This window comes from Rhamphochromis sp. 'chilingali', assembly GCF_963969265.1.
Source record: "Rhamphochromis sp. 'chilingali' genome assembly, chromosome: 19".
In the NCBI taxonomy this organism is placed as follows: Eukaryota; Metazoa; Chordata; class Actinopteri; order Cichliformes; family Cichlidae; genus Rhamphochromis; species Rhamphochromis sp. 'chilingali'.
The window spans coordinates 18,411,486-18,429,181 of NC_137946.1; the positions used below are offsets into that span (position 1 = coordinate 18,411,486).

At 37.4% G+C, this 17,696-nt stretch overlaps 1 protein-coding gene and 1 long non-coding RNA gene across 2 annotated transcripts in view; one reads left to right on the forward strand and one right to left on the reverse strand.

Annotated features, from left to right (window-relative positions):
• rxfp2a (relaxin family peptide receptor 2a) overlaps nucleotides 1-8,578 on the reverse strand; it is a gene marked incomplete at its 3' end in the record, with an annotated part of 47,496 nt that extends 38,918 nt beyond the window's left edge. Inside the window, 1 exon segment of the mRNA XM_080867062.1 lies at nucleotides 8,477-8,578. Coding sequence (XP_080723188.1) covers nucleotides 8,477-8,531 — 55 coding nt within the window. The 5' untranslated portion in view covers nucleotides 8,532-8,578.
• Nucleotides 8,579-12,174: 3,596 nt separating this feature from the next.
• LOC308387308 lies at nucleotides 12,175-16,946 on the forward strand. Its single transcript, XR_013969924.1, has 3 exons — nucleotides 12,175-12,516; nucleotides 15,554-15,615; nucleotides 15,829-16,946. It is a non-coding gene; the product is annotated as an uncharacterized lncRNA (long non-coding RNA).
• Nucleotides 16,947-17,696: the final 750 nt, after the last annotated feature.

Sequence of the window (17,696 nt, forward strand, 5' to 3'; positions counted from 1 at the left end):
ATTCAAGTCAGAGAATGTTGCATATAATTAAATTTTTACTTGATGCATAAAGTTAAAAGATTAAAACTGATAAAACAAGTTTAAAAAAAGAGACTTTTCCATTTGATTACATTTTGTATGATGGATTATGTAGAAAAAGTAGAATTGGGCTGAAAGATCTATCGCTTTATCACCTATAGGGGCAGGGATAGCTCAGTAGGTAAAGTGGTCGCCCCATGATCGGAAGGTCGGCGGTTCGAATCCACTTAACGGCTACCCTGAGGTACCCCTGAGCAAGGTACCGTCCCTACACACTGCTCCCCGGGCGCCTGCTTAGTGGGCTGCCCACTGCTTCACTGAGTGAATGGGTCAAATGCAGAGAAAAACAAGTAATTTCCCCATGGGGATCAATAAAGTATCCATTATTATTATTCAGGTTGTAAATCGTGTTTTTAAAAAGTAACTAAGTAATTAATTACTTTTGAAAATAAGTAATCAGTAAAGTAACAGGATCACTTTTTGGGGGAAGTAATCAGTAATTAGTTACTGATTACTTTTTTCAAGTAACTTGACCAACACTGCTTACGAGTTATGAAATTATTCTTGAAAACTGACAAGATATTTTATTTTGCTGATCCCTTATTTCTCCAGGGGTCTCCACAGCACATGTATCTGCATGTTTGAATTGGCACTGAGTTTACACCGTATGCCCCTCCTGAAGCAACTCTCCCATTTTTCTAGGCTTGAGCCCAGCACTAGTAGTTCTCTAAGTCATGACCTCTGAGGTTGGGTTTGTCTCTGCTCACAGTCTCAAACTGTGGGTGTTTTGTATGTATAGTAAATCTGTTAACCAGCTACAGATTAGCACTCACAGTGTGTCATGGCTCTGGAGCCAGCGTTTATGTGTTTGGGCTCTTGATTTTGGGTTATTTAATATTCTGAGGCTTTGCTTCTTACTATAGTTGTAATTCCTCTGTTTAATATTTGTTCTCGGGTCTTCTTATTTTTTTTTGTAGTCTTTGTGTATCCGTTATCATGCCTCCCCTGTGTTCCACGTACCATGTTTAGTCAGTGGTGAATCCATGTTTATTTTCCCTTTTGTGAAGTTTGTGTGCCTCAGTTTCAGTTTCTGTCTGTTGTCCTGTGTTCATCGTGTTCTGTTTTGTGACATTAAGTGTATTCAGTTTAGCTGTGTGCCCATGTGTCTCCTCTTCCTCTAATCACCTGCCTCTACATTTACTTTCTGAGTCTCTCTTTGTCCCTTGACAGAGCATTAGTCACCATCCCCTCCTAGTGTTTCTAGTTTTCCAGAGTTTGTTGCCTTTTATTAGAGATGGCACAATACCACTTTTTTACGTCCGATACCGATATCATAAATTTGGATATCTGCTGATACAGATATGAATCCGATATAGTGACAAGACAAGAACTAACAGACTTAAAAACTCCTTTGTCCCACACGCCATCAAACTGTTTAACTCCTCTCTGGAGGGGAGAGGGAGGGGAAACAGGAGGACAAAGGAGGGGGGAACAACTAAGCTGTAGTGCCTCTTCACCTCACTGTGCAATACCTTTTGTGCAATACTTTTGTAAATAGTCAACAGTGCAATAGACCTCAATACTTGAAATGTGCAATTCACTTGTATTTTTATTTTTATTTTTTATTCCTATTTATTCTATTTATCCCCTTCGTATATTTTATTTATATTGTCTCTGTATTATATATGTGTGTGTGTGTGTGTGTGTATATATATATATATAATATTCTGTAACTCTGTAACTTCTGTCGGTGCTGTGCTTTTTTGGAAATCGAATTTCCCAGAGGAACCCACCCGAGGGATTAATAAAGTTCTATCTTATCTTATCTTATCTTATCTTATCTTATCTTATCTTATCTTATCTTATCTTATCTTATCTTATCTTATCTTATCTTATCTTAGTGTATTTTATAATCAATACAACTGTTTTTTTTTAAATATCTTGCTACATTTTGTATACGTTCATACTCAAGTTTTAAAAAATAAAACATTAAAGCTATTCTGTTATACCTGTATGCAAAAAATACACTGCACCCAAAATATTTCATAGTTCAGCAATACTGATCAATCTAATAAACCTACTCCATCCTCCCTATTCTGGTATTTTAAAGAGTACTTAGCAGAAATATGTGTTTGTAAGCATTCCCACGTTAAGCTTAACAACCGATATATAGAGCGACTGCCTCTTCTTCTCTCCCTCTCCTGTTGCTACTTGAAATCATGAAACTGATCAATGATCAGTTGATCGGCTTTTCTGTTGCGAGTCCGCCTCTCTTGTTTGTTCATCGCCCACTTCGCACCAGAAAGAGGAAACCAGCGGCTGAATAACAGAAGCACGTTTAAGCTTGATAATCTGTTGTTAGAATTTATTTAATATTACTTTCTACGTGTAGCTGACGGCTGGTAACTGTGCAGGGGCGGGTCTAGCAAAGTTTTGCCGGGGGGGCAGGTAGGGCATCAACAGGGGAAAGGGGGCACAAAGACATACTTTTCTTTCTTATTCTCATTTAAAATGTTGAGCTTTTAATAAATAATTATCTGAATCTTACAACCAAAGTTTTCATGTGATGTAAAATGTAAATAAGTCCATTACTGTATATAGTAACTGTTAAGTCTAATAGTTAGTAGGATATGTACTCTTTTTTCCTTTGGGAAGGTACCATCTGTGCAGTCTGCAATTCTGTTGAAGAAAGGTGTTGAATCTATTTAATTACTGTAGAAAAATTATTGATTTCCGTGCATTTGTTTTACACATGCATTAAATTAAAGTTGATTACGATGAGGCAGAGGGTGGTGGGTAGTTCCTTATGTTTTTTTGCTGGAAGTTGATTGTTGTTTAATATTTCCCCCAAGTACTCTTTAAAATATCAGAATAGGGAGGATGGTGTAGGTTTATTAGATTGATCAGTATTGCTGAACTTTGGGTGCAGTGTATTTTTTTGCATACAGGTATAACAGAATAGCTTTAGTGTTTTGTTTTTTAAAACTTGAGTATGAACTTATACAAAATGCAGCAAGATATTTAAAAAAAAACAGTTGCATTGATTATAAAATACAAATGCTCAACCAGACCGCCGACATGTCTCGCACGCCACAGCTGCTCTATCACGTGACGCATACCGCTCCGACGTGAGGTCACGAGTTGGGCTACGCCATGTCGCAAGTTTTGTGAAATATTTTTGTGATATTTAATGGATCGGATTACATTGACTGATACGTAATATCAGGTTGGTCCATCCCTACCTTTTATATTTTGTTGAATTTTTGTATTTACTTGTGAGTCTGCATTTTGGGTCCAAACTCGTCACTTCACAACATGACACAGTGAGGAAAAAATGCTGACATTCACTTTGAATGTCCTCGCTCTCATCAGAATACAGATGTAAACAACGAGTCAAGGTTTTACTTCAAACCCACTGTGCCAGAGAACAGGGCCAGTGCACACGTGGTTTATTAATCATTTATTATTAATGTGTAATGATTAGCTAGATCCACCAGCTTTTATTGTTGTTTTTTTGCACATTAAGCATAAAAAACGAAAACACATTCAATGGAATGCAAGTGAATGTGACTGACCAGGGAATAAAGAAAAGACGTCACAGTTTTTAAAGCCCTCTGCCGATCAGATCCACAATATGTTATGGATATTTTAATTCCCCAATTTCCCTTCAGTTCATTGAGGTCATCCTCCCGAAAACTTCTCTCAGTGGTCTCCTCTCTCCTAAAAAACGTGCCGAGGCAAGCTTTCTCTGCTGTTGCTTCTGGGCTCTGGAATAATCTGTCTTCCCACATAAGAACCGGTCCAGTGATTCGCAATTTTAAATCAAACGCAAACACAAGTCAAGCCTGAGATGCTTCGTGGTTTTGTCAAACCATGTTTCCATTACATTGGATTTTATTTGTGCATTTAATTTTCTAATTGATTTTTTTATTTAAGCCCTTTTATAAATTTAACCCAGGGCGTTTATACAATTTTATTTTGTTATCTCATTTAAATGGTTACTGTCATGTTTTTTTTTAATCTTTGTTTATGTGATCTTGTTGCTATGTACACTTACAGTGTAAGTAAAGTTACCTGACTTAATGAGTGAGCTCTCCAAATAGGGAATTTTAAGGCTCATAGTGTTGGTATGTTAAACCGAATCCCCGTTTTCTTTGTGTCATGTCAGAAAATGTGGGCCCTGATCCACAGTTTTAATAATAGTGATTAACAGTACTGTAAAAATTTGCGATAGAAAACATGCAATTTAAACAATGCAACGATTTACTTTCAACATAAATATTAAGAAAAACAATGCACTTAAAGTTTTTTCCATGCTTTATGTAATATGTAGAACAGCGATGCTGAACTCATCTTAAATTGAGGGCCACATACAGCTCACATTGATCCAATTTTCCAAATGGGCCAGATTTGAGTCTTTGAGGATCAATTCAGGCCCCTGAACCTTATGATTGACACCACTCATGTAGAAACAACAAAAATTCCCTGACCACTTTTATGTGGTTTTTCAGGTTCCTGGCAGTTGCTGTGAAATCAATTTCTAAAGCCCTGGTCATAGAGACCCGTCAGTAACGCCCTAGTAACCACTGGTTGCTAAGGAAAATAGATAATTCTCTATTCAGTTGACAATAATAAAAAAAAATAATAGAAAAAAGAAAAAAATTGTCTAATATACAATAAATAAACGATATAGTTAAAATAAAGGTGTGACAGGCGCATAGTGAGGGCTTACGGAAAGTTTCAGGCTTTTTAAGATTTACTACTGCTTGCTGATGTTTAGTCAGTGGGTGTTTGGAGGCAAATTGCCATCTTCAGTGCAAACTACAGGCAGCCCTAGCAATCTGACACCAACCAAAGCAGTCTTAGGGAAGTTTGTAGCGTGGAACCCTCTTTGACGCCAATCGAGGAATACTCACTTTTCCCTAGTGACCGAAGGTCCTGCAGGCTGCCAGGACTGTGAGACTGAAGCTAAAAGCAGCAACTAATAAAAGAGAAAGTGAAATGTGGCTGTGACATCTTCTTTTTGTGAATGCCTGTTTCAGTACTTCGAAACCAGAGGTGTCAGTCGTTTTATATCACGGGCCACATACAGCCTGCTTTAAACATAAGTGGGCAAACTGGTGAAACTCTGCTTCCTGTGTAAAGAAGTCAAATTTTTTAACTGTTTTTCTACATGTTAAAGAAAAAGCTGCTGTTACAAAAACGGAAATCTGTCAGCGTGACTCTGCAAAATTACAGAATAAGTTCTGGCAGCTCATTGCTCAGACTGTCCAGTTTTCTATTTTTATTTTTGTTTATTTTTTTAACAGTAGTCATAAAACAGGATTGGAGAAGTTTGAAACCTTTTGTCCTCCACAATAGAAAATAGCTGAAAATAAAAAAAGGTATCACTGTAGCCAGCCCCTAATTCTATAAATTCTGCACTCAGCTTTGCATTGAAATGCAGCCAGACACTGCTCAGTTTGCTTCACTTTTTCCCAACACGCTTGCATTTGAATCCAGTGTTTTGCCAAAAATTGATTGTCCGCCAAAAATCGCTATAAAAGCTATAAATCACTCGTTGGTCCATAACATGTGAAATTATGGTCCCTCGTGAACAGTATAATTCATATAATTCATCTTGAGCTACAAACATTCCTGTCAGCATGTAGTTTTTGGCACTTTTCATATATCCTTTATTTATCCAGTTAAAGGGTCTGGCCAAGTGGGCGGCAGAAATTGCAAAAATATAGCAATAGTTCTACAAAGATATTTTAATTGGTTATAATGTAGGTAAAATGATGAGGTCCTTAAGATACTTGCAAACATTATATTTCATATATAACCCCTTTGTCCTGTCCACTAGTCTATTTACCAATACGAGTAAGGACATTACAGATAAAAAAGGTTTTGGCAGTTCTGCCATCTCTCTGTGTACTTGACCTGCAGCACTACACTTGCTGTCTTGGAACGTCTGCCCCGTTCCTTCCTTCACACAATGGCCGATTGATTGGCTGAATGGTGTGCCAGTCCCATCCCTGCCTGCAAGGATTTTCAGCAGGGTTTAAAGTTAGTCTCCCACTTACTAACGGGCCAATAATAACTGACACATAAAATTATCTACTGGGGTGGATATAATTGTATTGGACACCACATCCTGCCCACGGGCTGTACATTTGACACCCCTGGTATAAACTGTTGCTGCTGTTATGTCTATGACTGTGAAAGAAAACCCTCTCATGGGCACAAAATATGGCTCAAGGGTCAGAACAACTCCGTGAAACAGCTGTAAAACCCAAGTGCTCTCGAGCTTCTGGACACTCTTGTTCAGGGTTTTCTGCTGGAGAGACGAATTCGTGGTTCCATCAATTACAACAAGTCTTCCAGCAGCAAAGCAACCCCAGACCGTCACACTATAGTGGTATACCACCACCATGTTTGATTGTTGGTATCATATTCTTTTTACGTAATGCCTTGTAATGACTTTTTCACACACGGTCAGGTCGACTTTTTCCCCTTAATAAATAAAATCAGCATTTGAACACTGCATTTCGTATTTGCACTGCATGTTTTTGTCCAATATTAAAATTTGTTTGATAATCTGAAAAACCTAAGTGCAAGAAATATAAAAAAAGATGAAATCAGGATGATGGAAATGTTATATTCACAGCACGATTCTTTTAAGTTTGTGATCTCACTCTTTGATTTTAAAGCCAGAACTTACTCGTGCAAAATTTGTGGAGTTTAGTATAATCCCGCACTGCATGCATCATGTTTTAATTCATGTTCAAATTGTTGGTGACTGAGTTGTTTGTTGGATGAATTACAGGCCACTTCCATCAAAGGATCAACACTCTGTTCTGTTTTTGTGTATGATGAACATAGAAAGAGAGATACAGCCTGCTTTACTTGAAATATGACCACATTTGAGAGAACTCAGGCAGTCATGGAAGAAAACAGTATACCGGTGTCTCGAGAGTCTTCCAATAACCATAAAGATAGACTTAATTTCACACCTTTGTCTGAGGCAGAGGGAACATTCACACATAAAGAGAGCAGTGGAGAAAGAACACAAAGTGACATCATGTCTGCCTCTGTGCTGCCTGTTCACCTCGAGTGTTTCTATTCAGTCACCAACGGGTCAAATATCAGGTGATCAACGCCAATACATACTCAAATGATGATTTTATGCATATCTGTAAATATATTAAATATATTAATAAAATCAAAACTTCTTCAATTTGCAGATTTTTTTCTCCAAATTTTAAAAATAAGCATGATTTTGAGATAAGCTGAGGAGCCTCTGATTCACATCACTGTAACTTCAAAACCTAAATTAGCCCAAAACACTGAATTGTAAAAACAGTAATGGGTTTCACTACTGGCTGAATTATTGCTCTTGCTTCACTGTATTTTCTGCAGTTGAACCTCCCTGGCTGCACAACTGGAAACATCTGTAGTGCAGGTGAGCTGAACACAGAAAATAATCCTGACCAGAAAGAGGGAAGGACTGGCGCAACCTGTGCTGTCAGCTGCTTGTTGATCCATGACTCATAGATTAAATCAGTAAACTCAAGAGCGTCCTGGACACTGAATTAAAATGTAAAAAATGGGGTCCGTTCTGTAAACATGTATTAAATAAACTCTTGTAAGTGATGCAGCTGATAATTTCCTGAAGTGTGAATGTTGTGTGGTCTCTTGTTTGCCGCCTGACTCACACATGCCTCCGTCATGATGTTAGCACTGCTCATTATTAATGTCCCCCTTTTGTTTTTTTTTAAAAAAAACAAAGCCTACAGTATTAAACACATATAATTTATTGATCTTCATATTAGGAAGTGGTGATTTTCTTAAGAGTTAATTAGGCGCTTATAGACAACATCACACAGTCAAACTTTTCTAATGCTGTGGGAGATGAGATGAGTCTCAGGGTGGCAAGTTGTGGAAGAAATGTTCATTCATGTTGCAGTGGATGAAAAAAAAAATCAGAAAAACGTAAAATAATATCATTCATACTTTAATTCGTCACAATGGTTGATACAGTTTCGTCCCGTTGAGCAATTTAGCGCTTACACAAATTCTCGGCAATGCAAATTCAAGCCTATCAGAGCGTCCGTATCGCATCCTGAATTTTAGGGTCTGTGTTCGTTTTGTTTCTCTCAGATCATTCTGCTCACGCTGAAATGAGCACTCGCAGTGTGTTTGAGACTTTTCCACCCTCTGCGGCAGGAATAACACCTCAGTCCGTCTCAGATCACTGCAGGACAGACGAGACTCTTTGAAAGGGGAGCGCATGGTTTCAATCCTGCAGTTAACAGTGTAAATAATGCTGCGCAGATTTTTTGCCCCTTCGTGTTTCTCGATATTCGTGTCCATCAAACATGCTGGCACATGAACAAAAAATAAAAAAAAAATTGAATCTGTTTAAAGTACGAAGAGTAATTGAAATAACCTATTGAATGCATTAAAGTGTCTTTACCTTTCAAATGAATGTGGGTCAAGTGGATGAGCAACATGACGGCAGGTACATTCATCCTGAGGCTGTGAGGCTGTCCTGCTCCCGCTGCGCTCCGGCACTGGTGTCAAGCCAGCCTCCAATTCGAGACTTGCAGTCAAGCCAGCCTCCAGTTTGTTTTACGTTCCCTGTGTATTCAAAGTATTACGGGAATGGATGTGGAAACCGGATTTCAAAATAAAAGCCAACTTCGAGTGAATTAACAGATATGTTAAGAACATAATAACATATAATTTAGGCTTTTTTTTTTTTTTTTTACAAACTCTAATGTTAGATCTATATGACACAGCCTTGTACCCTAATTGTGCCCTGTCACTATCAAGGCCATCTTATTTTGGATTTCAAAGTAAAAGCCCTGTGAATCTTCATTTTTGAACTACTCTTTCAATGACTTAATAATGCTCTTAAAAGCAAAAGTCGTATTTCCAAATACTATTTGAACTTTAAATCAACACTTTCCAACCACAGTCTTTTTACAGTGATACCATATCAATATCAAGTCAGTCTGATTTTGCCTTTCATAGTAATGGCCCTTTGAAATTGTCCATAATTGACTTAATCTTCTAACGATTCAAAATGCTCTAAAATGAAAAATTCTTGTTTCCACAGGGTAATTCCACCTTAGATCAACAGTATACAGCCCCACAGTGATACCATATCAATATCAAGTCATTCTGATTATGCCTTCCAAAATAAAAGCCTTTTTAAATTGTCCATAATTGACCTAACTTTCAGTGATTTCAAAATGTTTTAAAATGGAAATTTCCTGTTTCCACAGGGTAATTCCACTCCAGATCAACAGTATACAACCTCACGATGTTACCATATCAATATCAAGACATTCTGATATTGCTTTAAAAAATAAAAGCATTTTCAAACTGCCCATATCTGAGTTGCTCCTGGAACAATTTCAAAATGCTCTAAAATGGCACATTCCTGTTTCCACAGGGTAATTCCACTTTAGATCAACAGTATACAGCCCCACAGTGATACCATATCAATATCAAGTCATTCTGATTATGCCTTCCAAAATAAATGCCCTTTCAAATTGAGCATATATACGACCTACTTTTTTAACGATTTCAAAATGTTCTTAAAAAGAATTTTGCTGTTTCCACAGGATAATTTCACTTTAGGTCAACAGTATACAACCTCACGATGTTACCATATCAATATCAAGTCATTCTGATTATGCCTTCCAAAATAAAAGACTTTTCAAATTGCCAAGATACGACCTACTCTTTTAAAGATTTCAAAATGCTCTAAAAGTGAAAATTGCTGTTTCCACAGGATAATTTCACTTTAGGTCAACAGTATACAACCTCACGATGTTACCACATCAATATCAAGTCATTCTGATTTTGCTTTCAAAAATAAAAGCATTTTCAAAATGCCCATATCTGACTTGATCCTGGAACAATTTCAAAATGCTCTAAAATGGAAAATTCCTGTTTCCACAGGGTAATTCCACCTTAGATCAACAGTATACAGCCCCACAGTGATACCATATCAATATCAAGTCATTCTGATTATGCCTTCCAAAATAAATGCCCTTTCAAATTGAGCATATATACGACCTACTTTTTTAACGATTTCAAAATGTTCTTAAAAAGAATTTTGCTGTTTCCACAGGATAATTTCACTTTAGGTCAACAGTATACAACCTCACGATGTTACCATATCAATATCAAGTCATTCTGATTATGCCTTCCAAAATAAAAGACTTTTCAAATTGCCAAGATACGACCTACTCTTTTAAAGATTTCAAAATGCTCTAAAAGTGAAAATTGCTGTTTCCACAGGATAATTTCACTTTAGGTCAACAGTATACAACCTCACGATGTTACCACATCAATATCAAGTCATTCTGATTTTGCTTTCAAAAATAAAAGCATTTTCAAAATGCCCATATCTGACTTGATCCTGGAACAATTTCAAAATGCTCTAAAATGGAAAATTCCTGTTTCCACAGGGTAATTCCACCTTAGATCAACAGTATACAGCCCCACAGTGATACCATATCAATATCAAGTCATTCTGATTATGCCTTCCAAAATAAAAGACTTTTTAAATTGTCCATAATTGACCTAACTTTCAGTGATTTCAAAATGCTCTAAAATGGAAATTTCCTGTTTCCACAGGGTAATTCCACTTTAGATCAACAGTATACAGCCCCACAGTGATACCATATTAATATCAAGTCATTCTGATTTTGCCTTCCAAAGTAAAAGCCTTTTCAAATTGTTCACAATTGACCTAACTTTCAGTGATTTCAAAATGCTCTAAAATGGAAATTTCGTGTTTCCACAGGATAATTCCACTCCAGATCAACAGTATACAGCCCCACAGTGATACCATATTAATATCAAGTCATTCTGATTATGCCTTCCAAAATAAAAGACTTTTCAAATTGCCAAGATACGACCTACTCTTTTAACGATTTCAAAATGCTCTTAAATTGAAAGATGCTGTTTCCACAGGATAATTCCACTTTAGATCAACAGTATCCAACCCGACAGTAAAACCATGTAAATTTCATGTTGGTCTGATTTCGCCGTCGAATTTGTCCATATGTGATATACTCTTTCAATTATTTCAGAATGATTTAAAAATGAAAATTGCTGTTTCAACACATATTGGGTTTTCATTTTGAAAAGCAAAATCAGACTCAATTGATTATGACAGAATTGAATCATAAAGATGATGTAAAAGGAAGCTGAAATTGCCACTAGGTTGTAATTGATAGTACGTTTATGTTTTAAGTCTGTGGAAAGATGTCATGGTTGGTTTGCAAGCTGTTTTGTAATTTCTTTATTTAGAATGACATCTTTCCACAGACTTAAAATATAAAGAGCAATTTAAGAGCATTTTGAAATCGTCAAAAAAGTAGGCCGTATATGCTCAATTTGAAAGGGCATTTATTTTGGAAGGCATAATCAGAATGACTTGATATTGATATGGTATCACTGTGGGGCTGTATACTGTTGATCTAAGGTGGAATTACCCTGTGGAAACAGGAAATTTCCATTTTAGAGCATTTTGAAATCACTGAAAGTTAGGTCAATTATGGACAATTTAAAAAGGCTTTTATTTTGGAAGGCATAATCAGAATGACTTGATATTGATATGGTATCACTGTGGGGCTGTATACTGTTGATCTAAGGTGGAATTACCCTGTGGAAACAAGAATTTTTCATTTTAGAGCATTTTGAATCGTTAGAAGATTAAGTCAATTATGGACAATTTCAAAGGGCCATTACTATGAAAGGCAAAATCAGACTGACTTGATATTGATATGGTATCACTGTAAAAAGACTGTGGTTGGAAAGTGTTGATATAAAGTTCAAATAGTATTTGGAAATACGACTTTTGCTTTTAAGAGCATTATTAAGTCATTGAAAGAGTAGTTCAAAAATGAAGATTCACAGGGCTTTTACTTTGAAATCCAAAATAAGATGGCCTTGATAGTGACAGGGCACAATTAGGGTACAAGGCTGTGTCATATAGATCTAACATTAGAGTTTGTAAAAAAAAAAAAAAGCCTAAATTATATGTTATTATGTTCTTAACATATCTGTTAATTCACTCGAAGTTGGCTTTTATTTTGAAATCCGGTTTCCACATCCATTCCCGTAATCCGGTTGTTCAGTGATGACGCGACGAATCCTACTTCCGGGTCTAAAGTAGTCTGCGTTTAATATGGCATTTGTGTTGTTAACATGTTTAATGTTATGTATTTTCTTCTATTTGATCTCAAAAAGCTCCTAAAACAGTCAGCGATCACTGTTGACCTCCCTCGGCTTTTATTACCGCTAATCATTTATTTAAGCTCAGTTTTTAAAACCTTAGGATGTAACTACAGCCCAGCCCATGCAGCAGTATATGAATGACTAACCTCGTATTGTGGATGGATTATCTCAGTTGTTCTCCTGGCTGAAGTTTGGTCCGTTTACAGCATCCTGCCATGCGATTACATTTGTTCCTGACCACCGAGAACACTCACGGTAACTTTTATCAAGTGGAAAAAAAGTTAGCTTGTTTATATTATGCTAACATAGCTGTGTCGCTAGCGGTCACGTAGCACATCATTATATACCAGCTAGCCAAACTTCAGTAACCCTACAAACGTCACTGCTGTTTAGCTTTCTGTCTTCATTTATGTTGGAAGTGATAACAGAGCTGTACGTTTTAATTTGTTTCCAAAACCCCGCAGTCAGGACATGCTATATTGTATTTAGATAGAAGCTAGCGAGCTAACTCCCTGCTAACTTCTAACTCCGTTAAATGTCATAAATTCTGTTTTCATGGATGCCTGGATGTTAAACTCAATTGTTACACCTGGTAGAGCAGAACGCTGATCATTTTATTAAAGATGAAAGACTTTAGACAGTTTTTCAACTCTCAGTAATGCCATAGTGATCGTTTGATATATGGACCTGCAGCGGAGTTTAGACCCAGACACGGCTAGTGACGTCAGACTGAACAACCGGATACTTTGAATACACAGGGAACGTAAAACAAACTGGAGGCTGGCTTGACTGCAAGTCTCGAATTGGAGGCTGGCTTGACACAAGTGCTCCGGCGGCGATGCTCAGACCAAATAAAATAACCTGCAGGTCGCCAAATAAAATAGGCCTACAGGAGTGAAGTCCGAGTCCGACCAGTGTCTCAGAGCATGTCCGACATGTGGAATTCAGAAAAAAAAACCCTCAAAATGTAGGATTACTATCGAGTTAAGCATGTACCGTGCAAAGTTAAACTGAGATGGTGCTTAAATACATCCCGATAACACTGTGGACTTCCAGGAGCTCAGTGGATCTCTCTCTCTCTCAGTGGGTTGGCTTTATTGGAATGTAGGTTAAGAGCCTCCCCAGAAAATAACATATTCATCCACCTCTTGCCACCTTTGCCTTGTTTACGGCTGCAAATTAACCCCACCCCATCATGCAGCTTTCCCCCACTTAGTTTTAACTCGATACCTCGATACCTGTTCAAATGCCTCTCGTGTTAAATATATAAAATTTATAAAATATATAAAAACGTATATAAAATGTATTACAGAACTGAATCTGATAAATGCTCCCCACAGCTAAATTCACAGAGGAGGTGCATTACTGCTTTAGCCTCACCTGCTGACCAGGTTATAAGACAAAATAAAATAAGATAAGATGCTACATCTGAAGGTGCATTAATACTGAAAAAAACACAATGAAATACAGACATGTAACAGAAAAGTCATGAAAGCAGACATCAAAAAGTAACAAACACAAGTAAACAGGCATGTTGCTTAAATCACACACAACCAAATTATTGGATCTGAGAGTTATACTGTCCAAATCCAAATCCAATTCATTTATATAGCACATTTAAAAACAGAAAGTTTGCCCAAAGTGCTGTACAGAAACAAAGGGGTAAGACAAAAACAATGACACTCACATAAACACATAATAAACATATCAACTCACACCAGTCTATAGAAAAAAGGTGTGTTTTCAAAAGTGACTTAAAAACAGGAAACAAAGATGCCTATCTAATATTGAAAGGCAGCGTATTCCAAAGTTTGGGAGCCATAATTGAAAACGCTCGTTCTCCTCTATGTTTTAGCCTAGATTTCGGGACAACCAAAAGCAGCTGGTCGGCTGATCTAAGGGCCTGCGAAGGAATATAAGGCTTGGAAAGGTATGCAGGACCAAGACCATTTAGGCATTTATAAACCAGCGTTAGGACTTTGAAATAGATTCTGTCATGAACAGGAAACCATTGAAGAGAGGACAGGATAGGTGTTATATGTTTGTGCCTGCGGGTATCAGTCAAGAGGCGGGCAGCAGCATTTTGAATGAGCTGAAGATGTGCAAAAGATCCTTGGGCTGACTCCAGCATAAAGTAACACTGTGTGTTATCAGTGTTAGGAGTGTGTATTTAGTGTCCTTACCGCCCATGTGGAGAAGCTATTTCTTAATCAACTTGTTCTCCCATATGGAAAAGAAATAGTAAAAACTTATATGTGATTACTCATGAAAGTGGCCACTTTCTCATTACTTTCATACATTTTTTTAGTAAGTATCCAAAACATACAAGTTTCATTATATAATTTTTCAAGGGATCTTATATCTGTTTTCACTCTTATATGCTTTTCATACAAGTTTCACACAAGACAGATACAAACTTTATAAGATATATCTTTTCCATATGGGCTACTTTTGATGCTTCTGCACTTCCTTCTTGAGGGCGGTATGGCTGAACGTTTCTCTGAAGTTATGTTATAATAACAATACTACTACTACTACTACTACTACTAATAATAATAATAATATTACAGCACAAGTAAATCAGTAAAGCAAACACATGAACCCAGTTCATTCATTTCTACCTGCATTTAAAAACTATTTAAAAACGTATTTTTTAATATTTTTCTTCGCTCAGAAATGTAATTCATTTGATTTAATTACTTCTTGCTCATTTTTGGATCATTTTATAATGTTCGTCTTGTCGCCCGGTAGTCTGTTCGTGTCTGTCTGCACTGAAAATTACACGTTTAATGGAAAAATTAAGTTAGTTTTTATGACATTAATATTTCTGATGAATACAAGCAATGAATACAGTATTTGTGTGTTATAGGAGATGGTGTTTGTTCTGTAATTTTACTAGAGAGAAATGTATTTGTGCCACAGTTACACAATCAGTCAGTTGTAGACACATCACATATTGTAACTGAACTACATATACTTCACATTTTGCATTTTTTTCATATGCAAATGAAAATGATGATATGCATATTTTCACTTTAGAAATATCACCTCCCTTCTTAACCACTAATTTGGTGCCATCTTTCATCTGAGATCATTTAATAAGATTATAACCAAGAGCTTGATGTTCTCGCATGACGCAAAAGGTTTTTTTGTGTTTTTCTCTCTCTCTATGCTGGCATCTCTCTGTGCTGTTCTACTGTCTATACATCAGAGAAATACATCACATGAGTCACACAAACTTAAACGTGGGCTTGGATAATAACTAATTCTCTGTGTGTTTTTGTTTGTTTAGAGAGGAGGCTCCTGGCATTGCCACCATTCAACTTGTGACAAGATCTGCTGATTAATTCACTGGTAACGTCTCACACTCCTGGTAGCGTTTTACTTATCTGCATTAGTTTCTGTTTTAGATTTCAGTCTGTGTTTCTGTGCAGAAGTCCTCATGCTTTCTTGGTGATGGTGTGTGTTTGTGCGCCCACATACCCCCAGCATTATCTCTACCATCTTCTCTATAATTCACAGCAACTTCCTCTGTCTCTAATAATTTGTGAATAATCTTTTTCACAGTGTTCTGTGTGGGTCTATCATTCTGTTGGTCTTATGACAGACCGATCTGACCACCATGGAGCCATCACCTCAGGACACAATCACATCCCTAGGAGAAGAGCTGAATGAACAAGAAGATGTCTTTTATCACGTTACTTTGAATCGAGACATCCTGCTCCAAAACATAGGAGAATTTGGTGGAATGATGCAATTCACGTGTGCACAAACCCAACCCTTACATCTGCATCTGCCCCTCACACCTCTGCTCCATCTCCTCCATCCGCTCTACTGGAGCCTTCTAAGAGAGCACTGCACTCACCTGAACCAGTTCGCCCATGAGTTGTAAAAAGCCACTGATTTGACTAAATTGGCACAGATGGTCATTAATCCAAATGATGTGGCATCATATGCTGAATTTGTTAACAATTTTAAAAGTGTGTTTACTGTGATACTGGCTAAAAGACCAAGTGGGAGGAAAAAGCACCTCATGGTGCTTTCCTTCATGACCTGATAAAGCTGACGAAATGTGAGTTGGTTCCAAAAGACTTGCCAGTCACCTTTGACCAACTTGTGTCTATAACTTTAGTCACCATCCTGTCAAAGTTAGATCTCCAGAACATACGTGATGTGGACACTGAACTCCCACCAAGAAAAGTGGTCATTACTCTTTGCACGATTCAGTTCTCTCTCTTACCAGTTTGCAGTCTCAGATTCCCCCACAGGAGATGAATCAATCCTCCCAGCGTTTTATTGCTGGGCCTCAGCCAGAGCCAGACTCCGGCATCTGTCAGATCTCAGGTACTGCATTGGGTAAACAAAGTTAAATTCACCTGTCACCCTGGAGTTCAAAAAACAGTAAGCTTTCATCAAAGACTGTGCATCAGTTGCTATTTTGAATTTTAACCTGTGTTTCTGTGCAAATCCAGCAACAATTCCCTGTGTGTGTGCTCACTGATCGCCAGAATGATCTACACCACCTTCCACAGAGCAACTTTCTCTGTTTCTAACAATCTGTAAATAAAACTTCCTGCACTTTTCACAGCGTTCTGCACGCGGGTTTATCATTCTCTTGTCTCATGACAAGAACACTAACTATGCGCTGTTCTGTGATTAATTTAAAAACCATTTAAATTACCAAACGGGTTTTCTACGGTGGCCCTGAGAGGATAATGGGCTGCAACTTAAAAAAACAACAACAAAAAAACAGCAATAAGAAAAATGCTGCAAAAGCACACAAAACACAACGGAAATAGGAAAAACGACAGCAGAAACAGGAAAAAAAACAGATTTTCAAAAGCACAAGGGAAGTGTTTTTGGAGAGACAATGGCTGTGTCCCAATTAAGAGACTGCACGCTTGAAGTACGCATTTAAAGTGCGGTTACGTCACTGCCACGCGACGACGGCTGTCCCAATTCGAAGTGTGCTTCAAATGCATACTCCAAATGCTCCGTCGATTTCCCCAAATATCAAGCGTGCTCCGGTGCACGCTTCGTGGTCCCATATATCCCACAATTCATAGCGCGGCGGTGGGTGTGGATAATTTTGCCGCAAAATACGGCAGAAGGGAGCGGCTGAAGAGGTTGTTTTTTGGTTATTTTTCCAAACTTTATTGAAATCATAAAGCGAACAGTCAGTCATTCCAGTTCAGTTTGTACAGTAGACATACAAGGCAAATAAGAGTAACAATATACAGTACAATGAAATAAGAAGGATAAATAAATAAAGGATAAAAAAAGAAAAAAGGGGGGAATGTGACAGACTTCATAACAACTTTGTATTTGAAAGTTGTGACAGCTCATTCGTTAAACATTTCTGACTGAATTTCAATCAATGATAAACCTTTTTTATTGGAAGTTAATTTAAGAGAGTTTAAGTAATATTCAATCAA